The sequence below is a fragment of the Aristolochia californica genome, unplaced genomic scaffold, assembly GCF_029961685.1.
Source record: "Aristolochia californica isolate CCGP_79_NKW_82.1479 unplaced genomic scaffold, dmAriCali1.0.hap1 SCAF_8, whole genome shotgun sequence".
Lineage (NCBI taxonomy): Eukaryota > Viridiplantae > Streptophyta > Magnoliopsida > Piperales > Aristolochiaceae > Aristolochia > Aristolochia californica.
The window spans coordinates 35,838,182-35,857,446 of NW_027182279.1; the positions used below are offsets into that span (position 1 = coordinate 35,838,182).

Below are 19,265 nucleotides of genomic sequence, written 5' to 3' on the forward strand. Positions count from 1 at the left end.
ACAAGAGTATAGACATGATAATTAATTTTTAATCATTTTTTATAACTATTAGAAATTTTAAATACAAGAAAAACTAATTAAAAAGATTTTTTTATAATATGTTTTTAGAAAAATCAAGGAAAAAACTATTTTTTCATTGCCGCACAAACGTTTCCAACTCGACAGGCACACTATAACAAAAACAAAAAAAACCAATAAAAGGGAAACCGTACAATACAAATTAATCTCAGCAATGTCAGCAGACTGATCACCATCAACCGCTCCTCGTCTCATCGCCGCAGCAAAGATGCCGAAGAAGATGGGCGTCAACAGCAAGGCGGAGGCGGCTAGGGCTCGGAAGACCGCCACTGAATCGGAGCGCAAAGACCGCGAGACCCAAGATAAGGAGGAGCAGTACTGGCGCGACGCCGAGGGGCCCAAGTCCCGCGCCGCCAAGAAAAAGGAGGAGGAAGCCGAGAAGCGTGCCGAGGCCGCTGCACGCAAAGCCGAGATCAGGCGAATAGCTGAGCTCGAAGAGAAGGAGCTGGATGTGGCTGGGAAGAAACCCGACAAGAAGGCCACTCGGGTCTCCGTACCTGTCCCCAAGGTCACCGAGGCCGAGCTCCTCCGTCGCCGCGAGGAGGAGCAGCAACAGATACTGCAGCGGGCGGAGACTTCCAAGAAGCGTCAGACCAGAACTGCCAATGAGGAGGAGTATGAAAGGATGGTGCTTGTAAGTAATAGTAACAGAGACGATTCGATTATTGAAGCACATTCGGTGGAGGACGCACTTGCGAAGATGAGCGTGGCGGAATCCCTTCCGGTGGACCGACACCCAGAGAGGAGGCTGAAGGCTTCATTTAAGGTATCATGTTCACTTGATCTTAGTTCAGTTGGATCTTCCTCAACATTTTCCATTGATAAAGATCAAAATTTTGTGATATGGCTGTTTATTTTGGGGGAAATTTAGAGAAGATGGAAAATGGCTTTAATTGTATTGCTTTCCCCTTTCTTCTCGTGTTAGATGTTCAAAAATCGAAGTTACAAACGTCCAAGGCGGAATATAAATCATAAACTCAATTGACCAGTTCCTGTTTGACCTTCTGTTTTCTTTCAATTAATAAAATAAATCCAGCAATCTGCTGGATTATTCTCCACAAGTATCAGTATCATGGACGCTTGTGCTCCTTCCCATCTTATGATAAAGCTTTCTAGCTTTTGGAAATTCTTTTTTCATTTGTACTATGCTTTCCTTTGTTCTTTTTCTGACTCTCTTGGAACCCTAGGACTCTAATCTGATGCATTAATTGTCATTAATTTTTCAAATGTGATAAATTTCTAAGATAAAAGTGTTCTCTATTATCTAAAACGTGTTAAAAAGAGCATTTAATCCGAAAAATTAATTTAGATTGGGAGAGAAAAGCAATTAGCCATTGGTCCACGATGTCATAATCTGCAGTGTTTTGTTTTTTTTTCCTTCAAGTTGCAGTGATGTTTTGGCTTTTTTTTTTTTTGTTTATGTAAGTGATCCCAGGACTGGCAAATTTCTTGAAATTTGTTATAAAGGTGTTGGATATTTGATAATGTTTTCTGTGGGGAAGATCAATTCTTTTCTTAATACATTTACTCTTTTTAAGTTTTTTTAAGATAGATCCTTTGTTTACTCTTTTTGAGTTTTTCTTTTGAGTTGTCTTTGAATTGAACATTGCATGGATTTTGAATTGTGTGATTGAAAACTGTGAATTAGGAAATGGAGGCAATTTCTAACAAAACAAAGTAATTTCTAGCCGAGTTGTGGAAAGTTGTCATCAAACTCATTAGCTTCTTAGATGTCTAGTCTGCATGTACGGGGCCTCTTAAATGCAATAATGGTTTGAGCATATATCTATAAGTGGGAATAATTTAATATTGGTTAAGTTCAGGAAAAATCTAGTGGTAGATCTTCTTACGTCGACATTTTATTTTGGGATAGAGTTGGACTCATCTTTAATGTGTTATCAGATTGGGTACTTGACAATGGAGTGTTAAAATTACCCCATATTTCTTACATTGATCTAAGATAAAAAATAAATAAATCTGGTACTTATTACTTGAAAAAGTCCTCTTAACTTTGTTTAATCATTTTGGAATCAACTTGGATTCATTTTTTACTACATAGTAGAGATTACTTTTGTAGGGATTAGTTTCTGTCCCGTTTACTTTGTGTCTAGTTTATGTTATCCACATCTCAGGCAACTATTTGTGTAGGCCTAGACATGATGAGGAGTGTTAGTAGAAATAATGGCACATAAGTTTTTTTTTTTTTTTTTTGAAATAATGCTGAATTTTACTAAGAGAAAGCTCAAATGAGCATATTACAAGGGGGAAAACCTTCCCAAACAATGAGATATTGCTAGGTGGCCATAACCGGATTCCTACAAGGGATATTGGCACACAAGTTAATGTTCGGAAAAATCCTATGTTATTAATTGGGAATAGTTGTCTTAACTTTTTGGATGAACCTAGACCCGCTTTTTAACAATGTCAATAGTTTACCTAAACATAGTAGCGAGTCTCTGTTAGAACTAGGGTTGGCATCGAGCCGAGCCAAGCCCGAACCTGCCTATGTTCGAGTCGAGTTTGATTTAAATATTTCAAACTCGAGCTCGAGTCGAGCCCAACCTCGAGCCTAAAATTATTATCGAGCTCGAGCCCCATAATTTTAACCGAGTTCGAGCCGAGCTCGAGCTTCAACGTACATTTAAAAAAAAACTCTTCAGCTTGGTTATATGATTGTATTCAATATCTTGGAATTTCAGATTAGGAGCTGCTATACTACATGCCAGTGGGCTAACAGAACTAGTTTGAGTATCTGCAGAAATGCAGGAAACTAGAAAACGTTACCTCTGAGTATTACAATATCCTCAGGGAAAACTAGGACTCTGCTTTAAAAACACTAAGACCTGAAATAGCCTCTCTCTCATATCAGTTGGGTAAGAATTTGAGGATGAAAAACTCTTCAAACAATGAAGAACTAACCAAATATTATATTTGGAATTTTTTTTTGCAAACTCAGGAGACAAAACTAACAGTTCTTACATGCTCAAGGCATCCCATATAAAAAACTTCAACCAGAATATAAATTTCTACAATCCTTATAGAGACTAAATGTATTGGGTTATTGACCAAGTTCTTACTGGGACATTCCCAGGTTCCAGAAAATGCAAGTGAAATCCTCAATTTTTTTAGAAAATCACTTGGACCTTGCAAGAAGATTACTGAATGAGTAATACTGTAAACATAGGGTGGGCTAAATCACTTGAGTTGTCAACTAGTTACTGGACCATGGATATGAGGGTGTGGTGCATATAAGACAATATAACTTATAGAGAACCTTCATAGACAAACTGTAAAATATTTTTGTTCTCTTGAACAAAGGTACCAACCACCTATATCAGGAGTAGGGTGTATAAGACTTCAGCCATCAGAAATAATTAATAATAAGAGCTGAAGTTACAGAAATTTGGATTTGATAACATGCTATACAAATATTTAAAACAACTCTAGATTCAACATTAATCTTCATGCAATAATGAAATAACAGTGTAAATAATCAGCTTATAAATTTTGTGTTAATAAAGAACAAAAATTTGCTGATGCATTTTACAAATTCTAGGAAAAGGGACTTACAACCCAAGATGGCATCAAAGGCCTACGGCTTGTGGCTTGCTTGATATGGGAAACAGAAGACGTCCCTCAAAGCCCTTAGAACGATCCCTACGTTTACAAATTACCAGAAGCTCTTAGCTACTCTACCATAAAGGCTAAGGGGTCAGTAAACAGATACTTAGTAACTAAGATGTCTAAATAGCAAACTTTGCTGCAACAGGAGAAAGTTCTCAATTTTTTGTTCTCCTTTGATCCTCAACCATATGATATTGAGAATATATAGTGTTGATAGTTAACTATACAGGGTTTCCACAAATCCTTTAGCAAGCCAGCATGCTGTTATGGACTCAATAGCACACCGAGTCACTCAGAGGAGGAGACAATGACTCACCGAGTCATCTAATTTAACTTTCATTATATTGCTTTTAGTTTAAATTTTCATTGATTATGTAATAAGCTTAGAAGTAGGGGTATAATTGGTATTTATAGTCCTAAACTCTCATGACGTCAAATACCCTATATAAGGGTTAAGGAAATGGAGAAAGCGGAGTCTGGAATTAGGTTAATTTAGAGTAAGGAGGTTCCCTTTGATGATCTCCTAATTTTGATCCTTGACGTGCAATGTTCTCATTATGAATTCGGTGGATACCTAGATTGATTGTGAGAGGAAGAAGAAGAGAGTTAATCTCTCTTTTCCGAGCAAGAAGAAGAACCTTACCTCTTTCACGGAAATCAGGAAGAGGAGAAGGGTTTGGGTGAACTCTTTCAGGAAGGAGGAGGAATTCGGATTGCTGGATTGGCGTGCACTGCAAAGAGGTAATTCTAAATCCATTTCCGAGTGTAGAAGGGTTAGAGTCTGTTTCTTTTACGTACATGACCAGTAGTTGCATGGTAGAGAAACCTTACCCTTGACGTGAATCATAAAAGAGGGGTTTGATACGTTGGGTCTCAAAGAGTCCATTGATTCTCTGGTTTCATCTATAATTGAGAAAAGGAAACTCCTTTTCAAGGAGAACGATTACAGCAAAGGGAAAAGATAGTTCTTTATGCATTACAGTGATCAAAAACCCTCTTAACGTGCTGGATCCTCAACTACCTTGCCGAGTTACTAGATCCATGATTAGGGACCATAACAACTTGTTATCAGAGCAGGGTAACACAACGGAGATCAGCAACAATGAATTAAGAGAATTGATCCTCAAAGGCCAGGCAGAAAGTGAAAGAAAATTTACTCTCTTCATGGAGATGTTCTCTAAAATTGATCTCGATATAGAGACATTGAATGGAAGGGTGGATAGCATTGAGACTGGTCTAACAACTGGAAGGAACATGATTCCAGAGCAAAGAGGAGGGGACCATTCGCATAATAGAGGGTGAGATGAGTTTGCTGGGCGCATTAGTGTCTCTGGCCAGCAAGGACACTTCAACCTGGGGGGACACTTCAATCCGGGGGGAGGCACTGTACCCAGGTATACTAAACTTGATTTCCCTACTTATAATGGGTCAGAAGATCCTTTGATCTGGCTGTATCGGTGCAAAATTTTTTTTCACCATCAAAGAATAGCAACTTATGATAGAGTATAGTTGGCTGCCTTCCACTTACTGGGGGAAGCACAACTCTGGTTTCAGCAGGTTGAGGTTGATAGAGAGGTGGTCAAATGGGATGTGTTTAAGAATTTATGCTCTCTTCATTTTGGTCCTCCCGCTTACAGCAACCCTTTGGGGGATTTGGTTCTGTTACGCCAAACCGGCTCAGTGGAGCAATATCAAACACAGTTCCAGGAAAAATTAGCAAGAGCACGTAGTATGGTACGAGGGTATTAGTAAGTAGCGCTATTTATGGCAGGCCTTACGGAGTCATTACGGCTAAAGTTGGAGCTCTATGCACCTGTTAACTTATCTAGCGCTATGAATATAGCCCGTGCTTTAGAACTTCGACAGAAAGTCCAGCATAGATGACCCCCATGGCCAGGGGAACAGAGCACTTCCTCCACCTGGCAAGGAAGACGCAATTATCCTCAGGGGGTTCAGGCAACAACACCTCCTCCAAGACACACTCCGAGTAATACTTTGAAAGGGGATATGAGATCTAGCAATCATCCACCTCAGTACATAAAAAATTAATAAGTGCTGGGATGGCGGAAAGGAGATCTAAAAATCTGTGTTACAATTGTGATGAACAGTTTCAGACAGGTCATTAGTGTAAAAGGTTGTTTTGGTTTGAAGTGGATGAAGTCGATGATCCAGAGGATTTGGAAGAGATGATAGAGGCAGAATCACCAGAAATATCCTTGCATGCCATTACTAGACAGAAATCGCCCAAAACCATGCAAGTCAGAGTGCAGGTCTTTGATTGGGAACTCGTGGGACTAGTGGATTCAGGGAGTACCCACAATTTTCTTAGCTTAACTGCGGCTCAACACCTGCAGTTACAAATTCTTCCACATCTGACAACCACAGTCTCAGTGGCCAATGGGGAGAAGGTTCCTAGCTACAGGATCAGCAAAGAGGTAAATTTTTCTATTGGCACTACTTTCTTTCATGCCGAATTTTTTGTCATTTCTCTGGCCGGTTTTGATATGGTGTTGGGAATTAAATGGTTACAAACATTGGGACCCATTCTATGGGACTTCTTTGCTTTGACAATGAGTTTTGTCTTGCGCGGTAGCCAAGTCCTCCTGCAGGGAAGTCAAGTGGACAAACAACATCACATTCATTCTATGATTGCCCAGGATACTTTAGACAACACTATTGATACTCTTATTGATGAGTTCTCCGACCTTTTATGTGAGCCTACAGGGCTCCCTCCCTTGAGACACTGTGATCATCGGATATGTTTGAAACTAGGGTTTGAGGTGGTAGTTGTTCGACCGTATTGGTATCCTCACCTTGAGAAAGATGAGATTGAGAGACAATGCCAGGCGATGGTACAACAGGGCCTTATTCGTAGCAGCAGGTCCCCGTTCTCTTCACCTGTCTTGCTCGTGAAGAAACATGATGGGACATGGCGCTTTTGTATTGATTATCGGGAATTGAACGCACAGGCAGTGACAGATAAGTTTCCGATTCCGGTAGTGGAGTAGCTCCTAGATGAGTTGTGGGTCTTTACCTAATTGGACTTACGGTTTGGATATCATCAGCTTCGCATGCACCCCTCCGACATTGAGAAGACAACATTCCACACACATCACGGCCATTTTGAATTTGTGGTCATGCCATTCGGGTTGTCTAATGCTCTCTCCACTTTTCAGGCGTTGATGAATGAGCTATATTTGAAGAAATCCAAATGCTCCTTTGCGCATCTCACGTTGCTTAGCTTGGCCACATTATATCACATGAGGGGGTCACCGTGGATCTCGAGAAGATTGAGGTCATTCGTGAGTGGCCACAACCTCAGTCTTGCTCTGCATTACGTGGTTTCTTGGGTTTAGCAGGCTATTACTGAAAATTTATTCGGAATTACGGTCCTGTGGCAGCACCTATGACAAACCTCCTTAAGAAGAATTCCTTTCATTGGACCGAGGAGGTCACACAGGCCTTTGAGGCGCTTAAAGGTGCCCCAACATTGACACCAGTTTTACAGCTTCCAAATTTTGAAGACTTATTTGTGGTTGAGTGTGATGCTTCAGGTGGGGGCATTGGGGCCGTCTTACAGTAGCACTCACACCCCATTGCTTTTGTCAGTCGCCAGTTGGCAGCTCGTTATAAAAAATTGACTGCTTATGATAGGGAGTTAATCGGGTTGGCCAAGGCGGTCCAACACTGGTGGCCTTACTTATGGGGTCGTACTTTTCTCATCCGTACTGGTCATTATAGTCTCAAGTTCTTACTTGAGTAGCGCCTCACGACTTCACCACAGCAGCATTGGATCAGTAAGTTGATGGACTTTGATTTTTCGGTTGAGTATCGTGCGGGGAGATTAAACAAGGCAGCGGATGCCTTGTCCAGGCGTTTTGAACACCAGCAGCTCATATATGCAGTCAACCAACCTCGTTTCCTCATCCTAGACATGGTGCGCGATGCACATGTCACACTTCCAAAACTGCAGGAGCTGCACAGAAAGATTACAGAGGATACCATGGATTCTAAGTGCTCCATACATGATTCACTCATTTGTTATAAACAACGGATTTACCTTCCTCCCATGTCTGAGTTGATTCCAACCATTCTCTTGGCTTATCATGATTCTACCCATGAAGGGTTACAGAAAACGTTGCTGCGTATTCGGGCAGATTTTTATTGGCAGGCTATGAATACCTCCATTGCCACATATGTCTCCGCCTGTCAGGTATGTCAACGAAACAAAGCTGAGCACTTGAGTCCAGCGGGTCTTTTACAGCCTCTCACCCTTCCTACTCAGGTATAGGCGGATATTTCGATGGACTTTGTGGAGGGTCTTCCACTGTCAGCTAGGAAATCAGTTTTATTCGTGGTGGTTGTTCGGTTCTCCAAGTATGGTCATTTTTTTCCGATGACTCATCCATACACGGCAGCTCGAGTGGCACATACTTTCTTGGGGCATATTGTCCAATTACATGGCATCCCTGAATCTATTGTCAGTGATCGGGATGCGGTTTTCACGAGTACTTTTTGGAGGGAACTTTTTCGTCTAAGTGACACAAAATTGAAATTTTCATCCGCGTATCATCCTCAGACAGATGGCCAAACCGAGGTGGTTAATCGAACCATTGAAATGTATCTAAGGTGCTTTGTTGGAGATCGATCGAAACAATGGGTTCGGTGGCTACCATGGGTGGAATACTGTTACAATACTTCGTTCCACTTGGCCTTGCAGTCATCTCCTTTCCGGGTTCTTTATGGGAGGGATCCCCCCCGACTTCTCTCTTATAACAGAGGCTCCACCCGCATGGATGCCATTGATGAGGCGCTCATGGATCGTGATCAGGTGTTACAGACTATTACAGACCGTCTACAACGGGCTCAGGACCGGATGACGAGTGCCTACAACAAGGGACACCGTGATGTCTCTTACGAGGTAGGGGACTATGTTTGGTTACGTCTACAACAGTACCGACAACAGTCCATTGTGGGGCCATCGCGCCATAAGCTCTCCCCCAAGTACTTTGGGCCTTTCGCCATTATTCGACGCATGGGGCAGGTGGCCTATCAACTACAACTACCAGACACGGCAAAATTGCATGATGTGTTTCATGTCTCCCTCCTGAAACCACACAAGGGTTCGCCACCTACTTCCCCTCCGTTTCTTCCTCCAGTAGACAATGGCTACGTCATTCTGACACCTTATGCGGTGTTACGCGCATGTTTGAACGATGATCAGTGGGACATTCTCGGGCAGTGGACCGCTACAGACCCGGAAGCAGCTACATGGGAGCGGTTCGAGACCTACAAACAGGTCTATCCAGCTTACGAGCTTGAGGACAAGCTCTTTCTCCAAGGGGAGGCAGATTTTATGGACTCAATAGCACACCGAGTCACTTAGAGGAGGAGACAATGACTCACCGAGTCATCTAATTTAACTTTCATTATATTGCTTTTAGTTTAAATTTTCATTGATTATGTAATAAGCTTAGACGTAGGGGTATAATTGGTATTTATAGTCCTAAACTCTCATGACGTCAAATACCCTATTTAAGGGTTAAGGAAATGGAGAAAGCGAAGTCTGGAATTAGGTTAATTTAGAGTAAGGAGGTTCCCTTTGACGATCTCCTAATTTTGATCCTTGACGTGCTTTGTTCTCATGATGAATTCGGTGGATACCTAGATTGATCGTGAGGGAAGAAGAAGAGATTTAATCTCTCTTTTCCGAGCAAGAAGAAGAACCTTACCTCTTTCATGGAAATCAGGAAGAGGAGAAGGGTTTGGGTGAACTCTTTCAGGAAGGAGGAGGAATTCAGATTGCTGGATTGGCGTGCACTGCAAAGAGGTAATTCTAAATCCCTTTCCGAGTGTAGAAGGGTTAGAGTCTGTTTCTTTTACGTACATGACCAGTAGTTGCATGGTAGAGAAACCTACACTTGACGTGAATCATAAAAGAGGGGTTTCATACGTTGGGTCTCAAAGAGTCCATTGATTCTCTGGTTTCATCTATAATTGAGAAAAGGAAACTCCTTTTCAAGGAGAACGATTTCAGCAAAGGGAAAAGATAGTTCTTTATGCATTACAATGATCAAAAACCTTCTTAACGTGCTGGATCCTCAACTACCTCGCCGAGTTACTAGATCTATGGCTAGGGACCATAACACATGTACTCTTTTGTTATCTTCATATAAGTAAGGGGCTACAACACCATGAAAAAGAGTATATATTAGGCTCTAGAAAAGCTCTCCTCCCCCCATCTTACAGAGGAATCTATAGTTTCTTACATGACAAACAGAAAGTTATTCATTCTCAATGCCCTCTTACAACTGACTAACTTCTTCATGTTCAGAATTCAAGAAGCATGCTGTTGCTTTCACTTAAAGAAAGAACTTAATAATATAGTCTTTCAATGGTTCTTGTTGAGTCACTACCACTTCCAATTCCTCCTCACGTTATTCACTTAACCTCAAAGAAGAGAATGAAGCTTCTTCCTAATAACAATGTTACTTATATTGCTGCAAAAAAAAGAAATTCAGACCAAGACATTTCCAAAAGCCTTCCAAGAATGAAGGAGCACTGCTGAAACAAAGTGAGAGTTAGAACTTTTGTAGGGTTAGGTCGGCGACGAAAAAAAAAAACCAGAAGATTAAATAAAAATCTTACCTCCTTCCGTCGGACCATTGCTTTCGTCTCGTCGGCGAGGAAGAACTTCGGATGAAGAAATTGAATAGGAAGAAGATAAAAGAGGAAGAAATCTCATGAGGAAGAAATCATAGACGAAGAAATCGAGAGTTTGAGATAGAGAGTGAGGAATCGAATAGGGAGAGGGAGAACGAGGGATATGAAGACCAAAATCCCCCATTTTCGATGAATCCCCGCTAATGGACAGCAATTTTGATCTATAATCCATGTTTTCCGCGAGAAAATCGTGCTGAGACGGCATGGAAATGGCAGAGACGGAATGGAAGAGTGTCCTGCGACGTGACTCTCTTCTCGATCCCGAGACTCTCGAAATCCCAAATCCCCCGAATCCTGCCACTCGTTAAATTAACGAGCCGGCTCGCGTGCCGTCGAGTCGAACCTGGATCCAATCGAGCTCGGGTGATACCGAATCGAACCGAGCCGGCACCGAACCGAGTTTGAGCGCTCGGGAGCCAGCTCGGTTCGAAGCCACCCCTAGTTAGAACTTAGGATTTCATGATGTATGATCAAAGTAGAAGAGGATTAAGGGTTGTCGAGAGAAGGTATAGGAGGAGAAGAAGAAGTGTGACGAATTTGGAGAAGGAGAAAAGAGGAGGAAGAATAGGGTTATGGACTTATTCTGAACCCTCCCCCTTAAGCTCTATTTTTAACTAATAAAAATATAATATTACAATTATTCCCTTCCCCCTAGTAAGAGTGCAAAAGAGGCAAGAAACATAAACTATTTACATCAATGATACCTTAATTACATCATATCGTCCAACACTCCCCCTCAAGCTGAGAGATAATGGTAGTGATCCCAATTTGAAACAACTAACATAGACGTAGTAATAAGCTCCTCCATCATGTTGTCCCAAGGATAAGTGCGACACCGAGCACAGACTCTCAAATGGTAGAAATGGGTGATAAAACATAAGTCGAAACCAACCTCAAATGATTTTGGACAAATATAGTGATAATAATCACTGAAGTGGGTAATAATGACCTGTCATTCACAAGACGGCGATAAAAAGCCCAATGGTACCCATAAATGGTCTCAAAGGATTTAAAAGTACTCGTATATATAAAAGGGACCAACCAAAGCAATGGTCCAAAAGGGTTGGCCGAAGGGGTAATTGAGAGTTATATATGACAATAGGAGAAAGGCTGCTAATAATAGAAGGGTAATGGGGAATCAATAGGAAGATAAGGTGAAGAAGTCGGGGTGACTATGTATTTTATTTTCCTAAGTAATGCAAATCTCCCATCATATGAACCAATGCCAACAACAGTTAGCAAATAATGAACCCAAGGTAAGCAACCGAGGAGTTCTTCTTCAGTAATAATACCTCAATTAAAGAGACAATAGCAACAAAGGAAATAGGCCAATGTCCAAATAACACGTACCAAATGTGCAATTATATAGTAGCAGAAAACCGGTAAATAGTGAAAGTCCTTAAGAGTAATAAGGACACATGAAATAATCTGTAACGAGTCCATCCTTAAATAAAGAAGCAGTGCACAAAATAATAAGTTGACAATAATCCAAGATAATAATCAAGCCGAAGTCAGGGATTCGAATCAAGAGTTGAGTGAGCCCGAGTTAAAAAACCGAGTTACATTGAGTCGGTGTTAGACCAATATTGCCGAGTTGTGGGAGGAATCGGTAGAGTACTCGGGACCTAGACCAATATAGCATAGGCTGACTCGAGTCCTGAGTTAACTAAGCAGATCGTTGGTTTGAATCAGGCAGAACAGTATGTTGTTGGTTCGCTGGTTTGCTGGTTCGAGCCTCGATAGAAGATAGCAAGTGAGGATCAGGAATACCGAGCAGTAATACCGATAGAGACAATCTCAAATGATTTCAGAAATAGACTTCAGTCAGCGCTCGAAAGTAGTAATACCGGCAGAGACAATCTCGGATGATTTTCCGAAAATAAACTTCAATCAGCGTATAATTCTGTCACCAGCTGGTTAATCTATTTTGGGATAGAAATTGGATCCCATGATCTTAAACAACAATGCAGCAACAGCTATCGACACCAATCATGTAAAAGTCACTGGCTGGGCTGGATCAACTGAAATTGGAGAGCAACAAGATGATCTACGCCAACTCGGGAAAGTTTCCGAATGAAGATGCCAACCAGAATGGGAATGTCCAACATAGAGACAGTTACGAAGATAAACTTCCGAAGATAAAACTTCCAACCAAATCAGCACATCTGAAGATAAATGGATTGACGAGAATGACGGATGACCAAGTAATAGAGCAAGTTTTGGAAGCTTGCAATCAGGATGGTTTCCGAATGAAGATGCCAACGAAGCAATGGCTGTTGCAACCAAAACGAATTCAGTAATATTCGTTGGCTTGGAGGATCACTGGATCTGGTTGATTATCATGGGCTGGATCACTGGGAATGTTGTCTTATTCTGGAAGACTTCCAGAAATAAAACAGGCAGCAGCAGATTGTAATAAGATAACAGAGACGTCCAGACAACAATGAAAAATGGAAAATTCTGTTGTCAAGGAGATACTTATCTGCTGTTAATGAGACGTTCAAACAGCAATTAGATGGAGGTTCTGCTGCTAATGATATATCCAAACAGCTGCGAAAACCAAAATCCATCTTTTCAAAGCTTGAGATAATCAAGTTTGCTCAACATGGTGATGAGTTCCAATATGTATATACTTAATATGCCCTTTCTCTGTGATGAAATATGTGCTTTTAACCAAGCTCTCTGATGAAGACATTACTGGCACTGTTCCAATGCCGGAGTTTGAGAACCAGAGAATGCCACTTGCACTCTGCTTCAGATCATGTAAAACCAGAATGTCAGCCTTCTCAGGAGCATTGCAGCATTCCAAATTCTGTCATATTTGAAGAATCTCTGCGCTCCATCAAGGCACTCAGGAGAAAGTTCATTATCACTAAAAGATCCCAGCAGCTTTTGTTGGTCTTCTGCTACTTGTTGGTATGAGCTGAATGAAAACACTTCTGCTGCCCAAAACTCAACCGAGTTCCTTACTCTGCTGCAAATATATCTTCAAAAAACAAAGAACCATGCTCTTAAGCTGAGCCTACATCAGAATCATTGCAAGAGACCTCATGTAATTAAAGAAGGTTGCTGGAAATAAAACTATGCTGCTGCTCCAAGATCTTGTAACAGAGAGATAACTTGAACCAGAAATCGTAATCCAGCAGCAGCAAAGGACGAAGAGCAGATTCAATCAGGTCAATAGATGGATGGCCAAGTTACATGTTTACCATAGCCTTAATGGAAGAGAAGCACAACAACAATCATTGTCTCCTTTGATCAACTGAGCAGAAATAAAAACTGGAATCCTAAGCTATCTCTTTTTCCTTCTTCTTCTTCTTCTTCTTCTTCTTCTTCTTAGGATTCCATGATGTATGATCAAAGTAGAAGAGGATTAAGGATTTAGAAGAGGAATAAGAGTTGTGGAGAGAAGGTTTAGGAGGAAAAGAAGAAGAGTGACGAATTTGGAGAAGGGGAAAAAAGGAGGAAGAATAGGATTATGGACTTATTCCAAACCCTCCCCCCTTAAGCTCTATTTATAACTAATAAAAGTACAATACTATAATTATGCCCTTCACCCTAGTAAGAGTGAAGAAGAGACAAGAAACATGAAGTAATTACATCATATCTTCCAACAGTCTCCAAACCTCTTTTTGCGAGTTATGCACAAACAAGTTCATCCAATTTTACCTTATAAATGCCAAAAGGTGGTTATGATCTATTTATTGAACATGAAAGATTTGTGATTATATCTGCAAAAAATCTTTGAGAAGCTTGACACTTTGTTATTTTCCCGGTTACATGCAAAGCTTCCCAAGGCTAGGATAGGGTCCCAAGTACCAAGTGGACATGTTGCATGCGAGCTTTGTGGTGGTTTTTACACACAGGTATATGAGAAAGAAGGGTTAAAGGTCATATGATATAGGATTAGATTTTGGAAGTTTATGGCTAAACAGATTGGTTAGGGAGGTAGGATGGGAAAAAGATACTATAGTTTGATACTTTTGAGTTGGAATCCAACGGTATAGGTGATTTGAGGGTTTGATGGGCAGAAGGCTAATTTATATGCGTTTTGGGATTGGCGATTGGATAAGGGACTCAATAGAGAGAGTTCGATAGAAAGAAAGTGGTGGCTAGTCTAAAGATTTGGGAGAGCATATCTTAGGGGTCAAGGGAGGTTGGGAAGAGTTTTGGAGGGGTCTAGGGACATGGCGGGTTGGTTTGAAGGGCTTAGGGAAGAGATGAACTTAGACAGGAAAGAGTATCTTGAGAGAAGTTGCCAATTTCTTGTACTAGAATGGTCCCACTCTAAGTTGGATGTGGTAGATAATAAGGGTGGGGCAGCAAAGCTAATGGAGTGAAAGAGGATAAATAATGGAAAGAATGGAAGATAGTTCTAAGGATTCTTACCATTGCTAGGGGTCGTCTTCTGGGGAGCGGATGAGCTGGCCAGAATCCATACACCAATAAACATCCTATTGATCGGGGGCTTCTGGCTTAGTGACCTTTATATTGTCGATCAAGACCCCTTGGATTGGCCTAGAATCGATAAGTTGGCCAAAACCGATAAGTTGACTGAAGTTAGAAAGGAGTTTGTATTGATAAGAGAGGATTACAAGGCTCAAGGAACTTACAATTTATAGACTAGAGCTACTTCTATAGTGTCTCCTACGTGGGACTAAGAGTTAGATGTCCCCTTGGGTGTCAAGCTTCCTCTGGAAGCTTCTAGATTCTCTACTGAGTTGGTGCCCCTTGTGGAGAGTTTTTTTGGGCAATTCTTCTCTTTGGATGAGTTGGTGCTACATTCTAGTATCTTCTTGCACAAGTTTGCCCTTGTAGAGTTGGTGCTATTTTTTAGAGCATTCCATTGGACAGTTCTGCCCTTGGATGAGCTGTTTCCTCCTCTTCTTGAGTCTTCTTTGACTCTTTTTGCCCCTCCATAGCTGGTGCCTTCTAAAAATTTTGCCTCATTTCTCTGACACTACTTGTCTCTTCCTCCTTGTTGGCCTTTTACTCTACCTTGGACTCTTATTGGATACAATTAGCACTCTAAGAACTTCTAAACTACGACTCAATCCTACGAGGCTCACACAGAAGCACAACTTTATTCTTCCACCTATCTCTCATGGCCAACATGGCCTCTCTTTGGATACATTAATTTAGGGATGGTAACACATTCTGCCTTGGCACAGTTTTAAACTTGGATGTTCTCAAGAGTTAAAGAAGAAAAAATCGTTGTTCATTGGACAGGGCTTCGTGGGAGTCTGGAGTTTTACCACATTGAACTCAAGCAGATAAAGTATTTCATCTTGGTAATATTGAAGGCTGGGACTGATATTTCCATTTGTTTAAATCTGAAAAACAATTTTGAAAAAATAATTGCTAAAGCATATATGGCAAGGTAGAGTATGTTTTTTTTTTTTTTTTTTTTTTGTCCTTTCTTATTTGTTTCTTATTCTATATTTTTTTTTACTCAGTTTATGAACATAATTTGGACTGGGATCATTTAAGGTATTATAATTTCATATAACTTAAATAATAAGTTATGCTTGGTTATGTAAAACAATTCTTGATTATACCTTCTCCTGCATAATTCCATTTGGTAATTTAAAGTTATTATTCTTTTTTTAATGAGCCATAGACCCAATCAACAAATGTTTTTCATGAATTAAGCCCTTGGCTCAATAGCCATATGAGGAGGTGTCTATGTATTTGGCTCTGTTAAAAAAAAATGCCTTTGTCAAGTCAAGTATTTCCTTTTTTTTTAGTGGTGAATTTTCTGTAAAGTCCTTGCTCTTTTTTTTCTAGTAATGCATTGTTATGTTCAATTAATGCAGGCTTTTGAAGAAGCAGAACTTCAAAAACTGAAAATGGAGAAACCAGGCCTGACTCTCACTCAATACAAGGAAATGATATGGAAACTATGGAAGAAATCTCCTGACAATCCTCTCAACCAGGTATGCTGCAGGGCATAAAACATAAAGATTTGTAAACCTTGGTACTGATATTTGCCTAAGAATGTGGCATACAAATAAGTGCTACCTTTGTGGTTTTATCTCTCATTAGTATTTTTAGAATCGGTTGATTACATGTTAGTTGCCAATTAAAAAATTTGATCACCCTGTATGAGTTCTGCCCTGTCAAAATTTTATGGATGAAGAAAATCAAACATGTTAGACACTGCCATGTTCCAATGAGTTTTAGCTGTTTGATATGGAATGAAAACCTTGGTAGAAAAGTTTATTCAAGGAGAAGAGCAAAGTTTTCCTTCAATTCTTTTCTATTATGTGGAACTAAAGTAGACTGAAAGCTATTATGGAACATTAGAATTGGACATTTGAAGCACCAGAAGGAACAGATTTCACCTATTTCAAAAATCTGTGTTGCAGTTGGAATACAACTATCTATGATCGGTAGCAGAGTCAGCCATGATCTTTGTTACTAGTCTAGTTTGGAGTTAATAAAGAATATTAGCGTGGTCAAAACGTGGACTTGTAAGCTATGAAATTTTAAGTTTTAAGTTTTTCCATGTTCACTAACGAGTCATTGATAGTTTAGTGATAACTGAAAGTAAAAATCAATGAAACTTATTGTGTTTGTTTAGAAAGAAGTGTGAATCCATACAATGATGGTTTAAGTTAGTACCACATGGGGATATCATTGGGGTTCTTGTGTCAATATGGGTCTTTATCAAATGTGACAAATTAGGAATTTTAGGGGTTTTAAGTACAGGGGCAATGAATGTAATGAAGGGTTTTTAAGTTACTTTAATTGGTAAGCATTCAATTTCCAATTTGCTTTGTTATAGGTACATGTTAACTTTGTTGTAACTTTACTCTTTGATCTTACTTGTTCTTCAGGTAAAAGTTGCATCATAAATGTGATAGATGACTCTTCCAAAAAAAAAAGAAAAAGTGACAGATGTCCCGTTAGCAACTACTAATTACGGGATAATTGGACTTTTTCCTGGCACTCTGTTTTTAAACCTGTTTATTGTCTTTTCAGCTGTATAAATGCTGGACACCGTCCAGGCAGTCTTCAGAAACCTGTTTATTGCCTTTTGAACTGACTGTATTTTGCATGTGCAGGCGGCTGAATGAGCCCTATGCTCCTTTTAATCTCCATTACAGCTCTTCAGTAGACAAAGATATGGCCTGTGTCCAGGTGATAACAGAGCCAAGTAGGCTTCCAGAGGTTTAATGTTTATGGTGTACCCTTTTTTTATGTTAATGTGGATATGAGTGAAGAAGGTAGCTAGCATTTTGTACCGCAAATGAATATGGCTGCTGCAAGTTTTATATACTTTAAATTCATCAGTTGCTTGAGTTTCGAGCAGGTCGATTTGCAAGCTCTACACGACATGCCCCAAGCAGGACTTTTTGGCTATCCGGAGAAATGATTAAGATTTCCTTTATTCGTTGCCACAGAATTTGTGGTCAATATGAACCTATGTAATGTATAAGCGGTTAACCTATAAGAAACAGGCATTGCAGTAGTTTTGGCTCCCGTTAGGCAGGCCTTTTCTGGTTCTTATAGCAGTATAGAAAAGCTTGTTTTAGATAAGTAAATGGAACTAATGGTAGAAGGAAAGCAAAATTTGTCTAGGCAGGGATCCAAGTATGGCCAGGCAGAACATCTGTAGAGGATTGCCTCTTGGAAGCGCGATGCAAAAAATTGTGCAGGTTGCGAGCTCGAAGGGTTCAAAAGCAAGAGATACCAGATCTCCAGTCCGCCGAGCAGAGCTTCGATTTTGTTTAAGAGCCAGGAGGGAGAAAGTAATGGAAGATGTGTCGAGTTTGTAAACATAGTCTCAGATATCCTTACAGAAATGAAAGAAAACGGAGTGTGTCGCGAGGTCTATCTTGGGCCGGAACAGTCTTGTTGCATGCGCAATTTATGAGCAGTGCACTAGTAAGTGACCATATGATCTGATCGTTTGTGTCATCATAGTCAAACAGATGCACGAAAAAATTATTCTTTATTTGACTTGTATTAAAAGTTGTTTTTAATTGAAAAAAAAATCTCTTTATGCCTGCACAAGAAACAAAAGGAAGAGCTTTACAAATAATAAAAGATTCCAAAGAAAAGCACTACATCTTGAGCATTCCGCCTAGGGGTGAGCCGGTTTGCGAGCGGCTAAAGCTTGGTTCGGTTTGATTCAATTTATCTGGATCTCGAACTAAGTTCAAGATCCAGATAAGGATTGTTTGAGTTAACGAGCCGAGTTCAATCGAATCATGGTTCGGTTCGAAAGCTCGCGAACTAGCTCGTTAACTTAATGAGGGCCCAGGACCTGAGAGCCAGGAGTGAGAATCATCTTCGACTCTTCGAGTTTGATTTCGATTTCTTCCTCCCCTTGTCTGTCGTCGCCGGTCCTTATCACCGTCGAACCCCTCTCATCTGTTGATGTGTTGACAGAGGCTCGTCAGCCACCTTTGTCGCATACTCCCTTACCCCCGTGTTGTTTCGGTAGACGCTACCTTCGCCACTACTTCCGTCACCGCCGCCTTCGTTCCAACTGTCAACCCTGACGACAGCTCCTCGGCGGCACTGCTAGACCCCTTGCCCCCCCGAGTCTCCTCAACGAAAACCAGAGACCTAAGTTAGGGGAGAAATAATTTTTCTCCCATGCGCGCTCAAAGACATCGTGCAATTTCACACGTGCGAGATCACAAGCACGTGAAAAAAACTGTTTCTTGAACTCTGCTTGTCTCTTCCTCATGTCTCTTGAAGAGACTCAAATTATTTGAGGTACTCTCTTAATGTTAACTTCACTCAAGTTTTTCAGAAGAACAAATCCATGCTCCGAAGAAAAAAGGAAAATGAGCATATGATTAAGTCATCCAAAACCATTTTTCTTA

At 40.5% G+C, this 19,265-nt stretch overlaps 1 protein-coding gene across 1 annotated transcript; it reads left to right on the forward strand.

The window, feature by feature from the left end:
* Nucleotides 1-223: 223 nt before the first annotated feature.
* Nucleotides 224-17,760, forward strand: LOC137938964 (uncharacterized). Its single transcript, XM_068784097.1, has 3 exons — nucleotides 224-844; nucleotides 16,242-16,361; nucleotides 17,493-17,760. The coding sequence occupies exons 1-3, from the start codon at nucleotides 287-289 to the stop codon at nucleotides 17,502-17,504; spliced, it is 690 nt and encodes a 229-aa protein (XP_068640198.1). The 5' UTR covers nucleotides 224-286; the 3' UTR covers nucleotides 17,505-17,760.
* Nucleotides 17,761-19,265: the final 1,505 nt, after the last annotated feature.